The sequence below is a fragment of the Caretta caretta genome, chromosome 3 (genome assembly GCF_965140235.1).
Source record: "Caretta caretta isolate rCarCar2 chromosome 3, rCarCar1.hap1, whole genome shotgun sequence".
Lineage (NCBI taxonomy): Eukaryota > Metazoa > Chordata > Testudines > Cheloniidae > Caretta > Caretta caretta.
In genome coordinates, this window is record NC_134208.1 from 55,402,269 (window position 1) to 55,415,959 (window position 13,691).

Genomic DNA, 13,691 nt, shown 5'->3' on the forward strand with positions numbered 1-13,691 from the left:
ATATCTGTGCCAAAAGTGCTATATATGACTTCTAGGAGAACATTATATGAACATCATGACAAAATATGTCTTGTGCAAGTAAACTGAACCTTGACATCTGTTCCTTTAGATATCTGCAGTTTTGTTTGTTATTCTGTATTATACATCTACTGTAGCTGTGGCTTCATGCATACCCAATCTTTACAACAGTCTTGCAGTCTTTACTCAATCAAAATGTTCATTAAGGTTAATGTACACTTAGTCTGAAAAAAGATTTGTTGGATTGGGCCCAAACTTTGAATTTTAGTCACTTCACTTCATAATGGACAGAAGAAAATAAGAGCAATAATAAAGAGCCTTCAATTCTCTGAAATATTACCCCACTTTAATATGTGTAAGAAACTGAGATTTAGGGCCCAGGCTCCCACTGATGTCAATGTCAATGTCGATGGGCTCATACTGAGCATGAAAAAGTAGAATATTTGCTATGATTTAGCCTTTTTACCATTAATGGCACAAAAGATCCAGAGGCCATTAATTTTCTCCCTTCATTAAATAATCTACCAGTTTAGCCAGTTTCTAAAGTGAACTTCTCCCCCCGCAGCCTTTGCATTGGGCCCTTGTAAGGGGCAGGATGGGAATGTGGCCAAAGTGTTACTGTGCCCCAGCTATTCTCCACCGGTGGATGGCCTGTTGGGATCAATGGTCAACTGGCCTACTTTAAAGTGTGCAGGTCCAAGAACTGGCATCAGAAATAGGGAGTCTCAATATAGGCACAGTTAAGACACACAACAATGGTTCTGATTTAATGAAATCAGTTTAGAAACTGATGTAGTTAAATCAGCTCAACCCCCGAGTGTGGATATTCTGAAATAGAATTAGGAGTGTCTACAAAAAGGGGATGCACCAACTTAACTACATAGAATCATAGAATCATAGAAGATTAGAGTTGGAAGAGACCTCAGGAGGTCATCTAGTTCAACCCCCTGATCAAAGCAGGACCAATCCCAACTAAATCATACCAGCCAGGGCTTTGTCAAACCAGGAAACCTCTAAGGATGGAGATTCCACCACCTCCCTATGTAACCCATTCCAGTGCTTCACCACCCTCCTAGCGAAATAGTGTTTCCTAATATCCAATCTAGACCTCCCCCCACTGCAACTTGAGACCATTACTCCTTGTTCTGTCATCTGCCACCACTGAGAACAGCAAAGCTCCATCCTCTTTGGAACCCCCCTTCAGGTAGCTGAAGGCTGCTATCAAATTCCCCCCTCACACTTCTGCACTTCCCTCCGCCTCTCCTTATAAGTCATGTGCCCCAGCTCCCTAATCATTTTTGTTGCCTCTCTTACATACAGTGCAACTCCTCCGCCTTTTCTCCCCTGGCTGTCCTTCCTGAACAGTTTATACCCATCAATGACAGTGCTCCAGTCATGTGAGTTACCCCACCAAGTCTCTGTTATTCCAATCACATCATAGTTCCTTGACTGTGCCAGGACTTCCAATTATTCCTGCTTGTTTCCCAGGCTTCTTGTGTTCGTGTACAGGCACCTACTAGCCAATTGCCCTACTTTCTCAGTATGCATCAGGAGGCCTCCCCTGTTGCACCCTCCTCCTTGTGTTTCCTCCCGGTATCCCAGTTCCCCTATCTCTGGGCTTAAGTCACCATCCCCTAGCAAACCTAGTTTAAAGCCCCCCTTACTAAGTGAGCAAGCTTACATAAGTTGCTCCGCTGATTTTGGTAAATTAGTACCTTCTTTGGGTGCAGACAAGACCTAAAATTCTGCCTATTGAGAATAACTGATTCATTGGTTAACCTGATTGGGCAGCATTTTGAGAGTCTTTTATTTGTTCTTTTCAGAGTGGAATAAAGGGGAAAAAATTGAAATTACTTAAAGAATATGAACTGGGCAGGCTCCATGTTTAGGTAACTGGCACATTTGGACCCAATACCACAGTTCTTTCCTAGTCAAAATTCCAAGTGGCTTCATGGAAACATCTACAGGACTATTTCCTGAGTAGGGATGATAGGTTCAATACTGCAAGGTGCCGAGTGCGCTCTACTAAGTGCCCTCAACTCCCACTGACTTCGATTTGTTTTTGACTCACATTGATTTCAAACCCCTTCAAACTGAGGGTGATCTTTTAGGATCAGGCCTTGAACCTGGACTGCGGGACTGAGCACTTTATTGGTTATGTACACCAGTAACTAATGGTATTGTTTGTTTGTTTTTAGGGCACATTGAATCCCTATTGTGTGCTGTGGGATGATTCAAGAATGTAAGTGACAGATGTTTGCTTCTATTACTATGGATTAAATATTCCAAAACACGTAAAAATATTTAACTTGACAGACAGTCAACAGTGGTCATTATGAGGGCATGGAAAATGTGAAATCCCCAGAATGAAAATATTTCCTTTCCATGCTCTGCAGTCACATTGTAATGCAGGTTTGAAAGACAGTTTGGTTTTTTTCTGTTACTAATCCTGAATTAGCAGAATGTCTCACCAACAACTATCATAGAGTTTAAAGCCTGAAGGGATCACCAGATCATCTAATCTGACCTCCTGTATATCACAAGCCACCAACACCACCAAATGCCCACACACTAAACCCAGCAACCCAAATTAGACCAAAGTATTACAGACTACATGAGACTAGTCTGTTATGTGCCACATGAAGAGAATAAAAAGGACTGAGCTGCACCAGTCCCTGAGCTCCTGCAATGAAAGGGAATTGATTAACTGAGTGATACCCATGCGGCTGAAGAAGCTGAAGTTGCTGAAAGGTTTGAAATATGGGGAATACTGTGGGAGATATATTAGTCATCAGTGAGTAGGTGGGACCATCAAAAAGTCATGATAAGTACAATTTATTATGGCTCTGCAATTTATCACATGGATTTCACCACCATCTGGTATGCATGTATACGCACACTCTTTTATGAGACTGGTGCTTTTTGTCTTGCTTCTGCATGTAAACTGATCACTTACGAGAGGTCCAGAAAGCATTCATTTGCTCTATAGTTCCCCAAAACATTTTTCCCCAGTCATTTTTGGAAAAGGTAGGGATCTAGGGACTTAGTATTAACTGTGAGGGCATTTTATGATTCATGATGATTTTCTGTTGGCCTGGTAATTAGTTGTGTTTGGGGCATTTTATTTGAGTCCATTTGATTATATTATGGAATTTGTATTCTAATATTGTGAGTTTAAAATTAATGCAAAAGCTCCCAGCACACTGGACTGATTCTTATCATTTATAAATCTAAATAAATAAATATGTACAACATTATACAATTAGCTGGGTGACTTGAGTTGTTGGCTTGTTTTGTGTTTCATTTTGTTTTGTGTTCACTTTCCTCTAAAGCATCAGGAATTTGCTATTGCCAGAAGCAGGAGACCAGATATAATGAATTAATGCTCTGATCTACTGTTGCAAATCCTGTGGAGCTCTGTTGTGCTTTACTACCCAAATTTCACAAGAACTTTGGGGATCAATCCAACAAGAAAGTAGTCAGCATTTAGTAAAAGATGCTTAGCTAATCACTATTCCACAGCAACAAAAAAGGGTGCTTTAAATTAAGTGTTTTTCAGATACTGTATATGTTTGTCTTTAGCATCTGCATCAGGTAGCTATAATCGCTGAAATTTTTAGCCACCTTCATGGCAAATCTCCCAGATCTTAATCTCAGTGCACTACAGTTCCATGTGTAGTAAATTATATGTTTCTCTGGTGATGCTCTCAGTTTAATACATGCTCCAGAAGTGGGTGAAACTTTCTCGTCCTGGATTTTAAACATTCTGCACAGGCTATTGTTCAATGATTGATAGTTCTTTCTTCATACATTCATGGAGAAGCCCCAGAATCTATACTGTGAGCTGTTTGATCACATCTGGCTCTGCGTTCTTGTTGCATTTTTATGGTGCATCTTCCTTCTCGTATTCTTATTCTGTGGGTGTGTATATGTGGTATGTCTAATTGTTTGGAGAAATTATGTTTTATTTCATTCCTATTTATTGAGTAGAATTATATAACTTTTTTAATCTAGATAACTTTTTAGAAGGCTTTCCCTTTATCTGTCAATCAGGCTGACAGGCTTGCTGTCTGTCTATCTGCATCTAGTTATTGTTTTTGTATAACATTAAGACAGGTACAGCTAACTACATAAAGGATCATGGCATGAATTATATATGTGAAAATACAATTTCTCATAGTGGTGCAGCATTCATTTTGGCTGACACTTCCAAAATATGCAGTACCTCTCTTATGCTGATTTAGAATGGGGTTCTTTAGAGGTTTGGCTATTCCTTCAGTGTCTCCCCTTTCCCAGATGATTAACTGAGTATCATCAACAGTAGAATGTATGACAGTGGAAGTTTATTTTTTTCCTCAGGAATTTTTGTGACCATTTTAACCTCTGCATTTCATTCCAGTTTTGGCCTTCCATAAAATTTTGGGATGCTGAATGTTTTTCACATCAAAGCTTGTGAAAACATAGAAGGATTTTTTATTGAAATTCTGAGCTGAATTGGTCCACTGTCTGAAAGCTTTTGAAAAAGAAATCCTCTCCTCACCACCAAATTATTTGACATGAGCAAAAAAGAATCAGGGCACCCTTCTCAGTGTTCTGTGCCAGAGCCATTCGCAGATACAGTATCAGTGGTCTGAAAATTGGTCCACAAAGGGATTGCCATACTGGCTTAGACCAATGGTCTATCTAATCTAGTGTCCTGGCTGGCACTGGCCTTCAGAGGAAAGTGGAAAAAAGCCAACAGTGATATAAATAGAATAAACTGTCCATAAGTAGGGCCCTACCAAATTCACAGTCCATTTTGGTCAATTTCAGAGTCATAGGATTTTTAAAATAGTAAATTTCATGATTTCAGCTATTTAAATCTGAAATTTCACAGTGTTGTAATTGTAGGGATCCTGATACAAAAGGGAGTTGTGCGGGGGATCACAAGGTTATTGTAGTGTGGGTTGTGGTACTCCTACCCTTACTTCTGCACTGCTGCTGGTGATGGCTCTGCCTTCAGAGCTGGAGAAAGGGGCTGCTGGCCAGGAGCCCAGCTCAGAAGGCAGAGCAGCCGCCAGCAGCAGCGCAGAAGTAAGGCTGGCCTGGTATGGCGTTGCCACCTTTACTTCTGCGCTGGTGCCTGCAGAGCTCGGCCCTCAGTCAGCAGCCGCCACTCTCCAGACACATGGTAGTATTGTCACCCTTATCCCTGTGCTGCTGCTGGTGCGACACTGCTTTCAGAGCTGGGCACCTGGCCAACATCCGTCATTTTCCAGCCACCCAGCTCTGAAGGCAGTGCAGAAATAAGGGTGGCAATACCGCAAACCCCCTAAAATAACCTTGTGAACTCCCTGCAACTCCCTTGGGTCAGAACTCCCAATTCGAGAAACACTGGCCTCCCCCCATGAAATCTGTACAGTATAGGGTAAAGGCACACAAAAGACCAGATTTCACGGGGGGAGATGAGATTTCACGGTCCATGATGTGTTTTTCATGGCCATGAATTTGGTAGGGCCCTATATATAAGGGATATTTTCATAATCTTTTACTCATCTGATCAAAGGCAATGTATCTTAATTTCAATTAGTGGTTTAATTATGCTCAGTAGGACTGGATGGGAGCTCAATATATCATCAGTCAAGTCCCCTGCACTCAGTTCAGGACTAAGTAATAACTAGACCATTCCCGGCAGGTGTTTGTCTATGCTGTTCTTAAAAGCTTCCAATGATAGACATTCCACAACCTTCCTAGGCAATTTGTTCCAGTGCTTAACTACCCTGGCAGCTAGGAAGGTTTTCCTAATGTCCAACCTAAACCTCCCTTGCTGCAATTTAAACCCATTGCTTCTTGTCCTATCCTCAGATGTTAACAAGAACAATTTTTCTCCCTCCTTCTTGTAACAACTTTTTATGTACTTGAAAACTGTTATCATGTCCCCTCTCGGTCTTCTCTGCTCCAGACTAAACAAACCATTTTTTTTCAGTCTTTCCTCATAGGTTTTGTTTTCCTGATCTTTAATTATTGTTGTTGCTCTTCTCTGGATTTTTTCCAATTTGTCCACTTCTTTCCTGAAATGTGGCATCCAGAACTGCACACAGTACTCCAGTTGAGGCCTAATCAGTGTGTAGTAGAGTGGAAGAATTACTTCTCATGTCTTGCTTATAACATTCGTGCTTATACATCCCAGAATGATGTTCACATTTTTTTTTGCAACAGAGTTACACTGTTGACTCATATTTACTTTGTGACCTACTATGACTCCCAGATCCATTTCCCATTTTGTATGTGTGCAACTGGTTGTTCCTTCTTAAGTGGAGTACTTTGCATTTGTCCTTATTGAATGTCATCCTATTTATTTCAAACCGTTTCTCCAGTTTGTCCAGATCATTTTGAATTTTAATCCTATTCGCCAAAGTACTTGTAACCCCTCCTAGACTGGTGTTGCAACCTCAGTAATGATAAGGATGGGGGATAGCAAGAAATAACAGCTGCAGAAGCAATCTGGTACATATGATGCTGATGCTGCAGCTTTTTCCGTGTCTTCTGAAGGGCCAGGGCACTTGCCTTGATACTGTTTCTCCATCCATTGTCAGCTACACTGGCCACTGACATTGAGTCATAACACTTCATTACCTTCCTGTTCTTTCCCACTATTAATGGAGGCTTAGTCATATGTTCACAGATTAAATGACATCAGAATTTCCCTCTTCATATTAGGACAACCATCAGCCTAGCCTCTAATTCAGATATCGGCTTCCCTGATTGATCAACCTTCCCAAATACATTTGTTAAACTAGAGCTAAAGTTGCACATCAGTTCTCTGGGGTCTACAAATAGAATTGCCTCACTAGGAGATGACCAGTGCTGCAGGAACTCTGCTATGACACCTGCCCCAGGCTCCCAGCATCTGTTTGTTACCCCTTGATAATGGTAGCTCTTTTGGAGAAATGACTATTTCTTGTTTTGTATGTAGAATCAACACTGATACTGCTGCCAACTCTCCATTTTGTGTGGAAATCCTCTGATGCTGCAACAGAACAGAGGAAATCTCTGATCTTTCTGGAAAAAACTATATTCCTTTCTGAACTGGAAATAATAGATGTGGAATCTCATATACTAGAAAAGTATCAGGTACTAAGGCTGAATCCTGGTGAGTCTAGATGAGGATAGCTTAGTAGCAAAAGGTCACTATACTCCAGCTTTCCACTCCTCCAATGCTGGAGCCATTCTGTTTAGGTCTGGTCCCCATTATAGCATCTGGGGATCTCTGAAGGATGTCCCAGCTATATCCCTGTGCTTGCTTCAGAGAGGGATAATGTCATGGGAGCCTTTATGCTATCTGTGTGCTATCTGAGGATTCCTGTTTGCTGAGAAGCTCCTTCTCTGGCCAGTGAGGCTGGCCTTAGGGAAGTTTTGCATAAGTGGGGCAGGGGAAAGCTATTGTAACTCACAAAGGGATCTGAAGTTGGGTTTTATTGGCTAGCTCAGCAAAACTACTCCAAATGTCTTCTGCTGATACTCCTGAGAAGCCAATCAAGCCAATCAAGAAGCCAGAAGAAATGTGACAAAACTCAACCAGCCCAGCTCAAAACTAATAAATAGCCCACAAAACCTGTATCTAAATATGTAATAACAAAAAATTGACAAAAATTGAATTTAAAATTTTAATATAAAGCATTTGGAAAGACGTTCTTTTTCACGAAAATTTGAGTGTTTTGAATTTCAAATCTGATATTTTGCACAGCACTCAGAAATACCACTTTGGCTAATTTTATTTTTCTTGCAAGTAGTACTCATATAAGACTCATTCTCCATGTGCACCTTTATTCTTTTCATGTCTTTAAACTGGCACTTCTTCCCTGGCCTAAAAAACATCTTCCTTTGCCAAAGACTAGTGTTCATGCTGGCTCGTATGTAAGTTCTCAGCCCAGTACGCAACTGAGTCATGCAGATTCTTCTGCAGATACTGGGAGGGTTAAGTAATCACTCATTTAACTAGATGCCCCTCAAATAGATGTCCCAGCATGAAATTGAGCAGTATGGATGAATGTTATGTGATGCATTGCTAATGTAAGAGTGGCCACCATTTGTCAATGACCTCAGATATAATTGGAATGAAATAATATGGTTCCATGCAAAAGAATCTGGCCCATTTGTCAGTCACAGGCTTTAGCTGTTTGACTACATACATATGCCCATGGCAACCACATAGGAGCTAGATGAAAAGAGGAACTAAAGTGAACAAAGTCACAGCTTCATTCACATGCAATAGTTTTAGGAGTGGAAGTGTCCAACTACTGGGAGTAAAAAGAGACTTGGGCATTATTTTCAATGTTGTAAGCAGATCCTATTTTAATATCTAAGATGTCCTACAAAAAAGATACATTTTTGCTTATGCCTCAACCAATGTTTCAGTAAAAGTGAGCTAACCAAGAGCTATGTGTACCTACCATTCCATGGGGCATCTTATAAAAATGAGGAAGGGTTATCTAGTGGGCAGGGCAAGTGACTTGGACTTGGATTCAGGACACCTACGTTCAATTTCTGACCCAGGCAAAGACTCCCTGTATGACCTGTATGCCAGCACGTTAAAAAAGTATGGATTGGATGAATGAAATAAAGGTGGATAGAAAGCTGGCTAGATTGTCAGGCTCAACGGGTAGTGATCAACGGCTCAATATCTAGTTGGCAGCCGGTATCTAGCAGAGTGCCCCAGGGGTCTGTGCTGGAGCTGGTTTTGTTCGACATCTTCATTAATGATCTGGATGATGGGATGGATTGCACCCTCAGCAGGTTTGAGGATAACACTAAGCTGGGGGGAGAGATACATATGCTGGAGTGTAGGGATAGGGTCCAGAGTAACCTAGACAAATTGGAGGAGTGGGCCAAAAGAAATCTGATGAAGGTCAACAAGGACTAGTGCAGAGTCCTGCACTTAGGATGAAAGAATCCTATGCACTGCTACAGGCTGGGAACTGACTGACTAAGTAGCAGTTCTTCAGAAAAGGACCTGGGGATTACAGTGGGCAAGAAGTTGAATGAGAGTCAACAGTGTGCCCTTGATGCCAAGAAGGCTAACGGCATTTTGGGCTGCATTATTAGGAGCATTGCCAGCAGATCAAGGGAAGTGATTATTCCCCTCTATTCAACACTGGTGAGGCCACGTCTGGAGTATTGCATTCAGTTTTGGGTCCCCCACTACAGAAAGGATGAGGACAAATTGGAGAGAGTCTAGCAAAGGGCAAAAAAAATGATTAGGGGGCTAGGGCACAGGACCTATCAGAAGAGGCTGAGGGAACTGGGCTTATTTAGTCTGCAGAAGAGAAGAGAGAGGGTGATTTGATTGTAGCCTTCAACTACTTGAAGTGGGGTTCCAAAGAGGATGGAGCTAGGCTGTTCTCAGTGGTGGCAGATGACCAAACAAGGAGCAGTGGGCTCAAGTTGCAGTGGGGGAGGTCTTGGTTGGATATTAGGAAACACTATTTCACTAGGAGGGTGGTGAAGCACTAGAATGGGTTATGTAGGGAGGTAGTGGAATCTCCATCCTTCGAGGTTTTTATGGCCCGGCTTGACAAAGCCCTGGCTGGGATGATTTAGTTGCGGTTGGTCCTGCTTTTAACAGAGGGTTGGACTAGATGACATCCTGAGGTCTCTTCCAACCCTAATCTTCTATGATTCTATGACCTCCGGCAAGTCACATCATCTACGCTGTACATCAGTTTCCCATCTGTAAAGTGGTGGTAATAGTACTTCCCTACCTCACAGAGGCCTGTGAGGCTAAAATCTGTTAATTATGGACTAGTACTCCACCACTATCATGATTGGGACATATGAGTACATAAATAGAATGATATAATGCATTACATGGTTTTCAGTGAGCACAGACCAACTTTTTAAACAACTCAGGTAATATTTTTTCTTTTAGTAATTGGTGTTACTTTTTGGCAGACAATGTGTCATATCTGCTGCTTGCCCTTAAAACTGCCCTTGGCTGGTTAATGAAAGGATTACTAGGATATGGTGGTCCTTCCCTGCCAATTTCTGCAGCAAAGATGAAATAACAGTATAGCAGATTTTCATTTGTCTATATGGCATATATCTGTCATAGCACCATATGCCCACCAAAAACCCAATTGTCTGGAGGGCACCAGAGAAGCAATTAAATAAAATTTTTATTATCTTGAAGGTTTTGTTCAGGTTCGGCTTGAGTTTTGGCCAAAGGGTCTGATTTGTTCTATTTTCTTTTTCCAATCAAGTTCACCCATTTCTAGTTTACACTGACAGCAGTTCATACCTTTACCCTAAATGTGTGGTGAATTATGAATTAACTGCAAGCAAAAAATGAATTGAGATTTTACAAATTTTAGGAATTCACTCTGGGCTAACATTTTGCTGTTTCTGCCAGTAAAAATATATTCATAGTGAAAAATATTGTAAAAAAAAAAAATCTCCTAGCTCAAATAATGTTTGTTTTTTTCAAATTTGTGCATGGTTTCATTCTGGCACTTTTCTTAAAGTGAAAATAGCTTCTTTTAGAAAAAATGTCTAAAACTGAAAACAGGATTTTCCCACAGTTTTGCCTGCAACATAAATGGTTTCGCATAACTCTACTGTGCCCACAGACTTATAGCCTATTAGCAAGATAATTTCATGTTGCTAAAATTGAAATGGATCATTGATCTGTCTCTCCTGCCTCCTCTCTCTCTCCTTTAAAATTGAGGTGATAATGGGTCTAAATCACTTTTTGCTCTTTACTTTCAGGACAGTTTTGCCACCTTTTGAAAAGATTCAGGAAGAGACTTTGAAAAACAAGGCAAAGGTGTCTCAAATTGAACACCTTAAAATTGAGACACCCAAAATCTGGTGACTTTTGAAAAAAAAGAATAGCACAAATCTTACTTTACATGTCCATGTAAAGTAATATTTAGTGGTATTATTCAGGCCAAAAGGGCAGTAGAAAAGGGCTACATTTTTCTATAAGTAAAATAAAAACATTGAAAATGACAAAAGTGTAGAAAAGTGAATATAATTAACTTCTTTGGAACTACAACCATTTACACCAACTGAGGCTCTGCCTGTTACATTGACTTCAGTTGGAGTAGTGGATGCCCAACTTTTAGGAGAATTAGTCTCTCACTGTCTTGAGCTGAGGTGCTTTTAAAAACAACGGCTGCTTTAACAAATTTTTGGCTTCCAACCTAGTGAATAAAATGCCTTCTTTGTGAGTGGTGAGTCAATCCCAGATTTAAAGCTTCCATGTTTGTGTTTATGAATTTCCATGGCCAAGTTAACTGTAAATGTACCTTACTTAACAGATAATTGTTCCCTCATAAAATTATCTTTATAAATAGCTTTATAGATCTTTTTATGGTGAATCTGTAAATACCACATTACATATTCAGAAATTTCTTATTGTCCTGCAGAAAAGTGCTCAACCAAGGCCCAAGTTCTAAGGAGTAACATACCCTGCAAAAAGAAAAGGAGTTCTTGTGGCACCTTAGAGACTAACCAATTTATTTGAGCATGAGCTTTCGTGAGCTACAGCTCACTTCATCAGATTTGAGCTCATGCTCAAATAAATTGGTTAGTCTCTAAGGTGCCACAAGAACTCCTTTTCTTTTTGCGAATACAGACTAACACGGCTGTTCCTCTAATACCCTGCAAGTAGCCCCTATGATTTCAGTGTACAGCTACTTGTTGAATAAAAGGATTGACCCAAAGACCACCAAAGTTAATAAAAAGACTCCCATTCACTTGAGTAGGCTTGGATCAGGCAATAAGTTACTGCTTAACATGCAGGGATGAGGGTGGGAATAGGACTTACTGAGGATATTTCTAAAAACATGATTGTGATGACTAATAACATTATACTGTGATGCAGAAGAACTTATTTAACTAACATTCTGCAAATCTTTTATTAGAGAAAATTGAGGGGCTTTTTTATTTTTTTTTTAAGAGAGAGAGAGAAGATCTTTTTGATTTAAATAATTATAAAATGAATCAGTGTATATGAGAGGAATTCATAATTCAGGCACTTATTGTCACACTGCCTTTCAGTAACACCTACACTTCTCTGAATAGGGAGATGCATTGCCTGCTAAGAATTACATCTAAAAGAGGAAATTAATTTCATCATTGTTGATAATTTTAATTACTGCTACTAAGTGATGAATCAACCTCATTTTGTGAAGAACACAATTGCTATTTATTGCCTGTGTATAAATGTATATTTTGGGAAACTAAAAATAATGTTTTTTTTGAGATGTCAGGCTGGTGTAATTTTGAAATGTAGATAAAAAAGGGATAGTTGGTGCAGGTTTGCTCTCGAGTTTTAAAGATTGGAATATAGTCTTCAATTCTGAAACACAACATCCTTACTTGACTTTAATCTCTTGGTGGGTTTGTAGTGCAATATGAGACAGAAGATAATAGTCTAATCTCTTGAAGTAAGGATGAGAACAGGAGAGAAATGTATCACAATTTAATTGTACCATCTGTGTTTCCAATAAAAATGGAAAGGGTGAATTCATGAGCTTAACTAAGAGAGATAGGAGATAAGTTTCAATTAGAGTCCTTATTTTACATATTAATGGTCACTGTGGCATGCTGAGGGGACAGCATCTGTGCCTACTACCTTGTCTTGATTGAAACTAGCAGGAAAACACAGTACATGCATATATCTCTGATAACACTCTACTGAGAGCTCTTCTGACACTGTGATAAATAAAACACTACCTAGATGGGGGGGGGTTAGTTCTCATGCTGTCACTTGGACAGTGAGACCACCAAATACATTATGTGCCTCTCTATGATGTTCTATCCTGAATCAAATCTGGCACATTACAGTGTAGGGTGCTTGTGAAGGACCAGTGTCTGTTGACACTGTCCAGCCATCGCATTTTAAGTCTCCTATGGGGTCTTTTCCATCCTGCTTTCATTGGGTCATAGTCGAAGAAGATTCTCACAGGGAAGTTGGTAGGCATTCAGAGCAGAAGTCCGTACCACCTAAAGAACTTTGGGTGGCTGTTCGAGAGAGTGGGATCAGTTTAGTTAGTCAAGTTTATTCATTTAGTCAAGTTCATTCAACTTGAATTCATACCATTTGATGTTTTTGATCATTCAGAAATGGTATCCAACTTCTTTTCAATATGGACAATGAGAGGCCATGTTTCAGTCCCACAGGTCAAAACACTGACCACCAAAGCATTAAATATCCTCGGCTTCATCTCTCTGCTTATTGGGGTGTTTGGTTTGCAAAAGATGTTGTTCATGAGGCACCCCATTACTGAAGATGCTTTTGCAGTGAGGGCTTTACGTTCTTTCTGAAAGCCACCCATGTCATCACCAACAGAACCAGTGAAATCCCCAGTAATCTCTGCTGGGTTCTGTCCCATTAAGATGCTGGAGCCCTCAATGTGTTTGAAATTGCTGATTTGAAGAGTTTGGGTTTTACCCCAATTAATATTCAGGCCAATTCTTGCCACTGAGCTTTCCAGGGTTTTAAGTGCTGCAACTATCTCGTCCAATGATTCATCAGCTTCCTCTATGTCATCAGCAAAATTGTTGTTAATGATGTTCTTATAATCAAGGCATATGCCTAAGATGCATTTAGTAAGGGTATGTCTACACTAGAAATGTAAGTCGACCTATATTAGGTTGCCTTACAGCCACCACAGTAATTACTGCCGTGG

The 13,691-nt window shown here is 40.2% G+C and overlaps 1 protein-coding gene across 8 annotated transcripts in view; it reads left to right on the forward strand.

Moving 5' to 3' along the window:
* The window catches only part of ADGRB3 (adhesion G protein-coupled receptor B3), a 625,089-nt gene that overhangs the window by 388,044 nt on the left and 223,354 nt on the right, over positions 1–13,691 (forward strand). For all 8 annotated transcript variants that reach the window (XM_048846018.2, XM_048846015.2, XM_048846019.2 and 5 more), the window contains one exon: positions 2,217–2,260. In XM_048846018.2, coding sequence (XP_048701975.1) covers positions 2,217–2,260 — 44 coding nt within the window. The remainder of the gene's footprint in view (positions 1–2,216; positions 2,261–13,691) is intronic.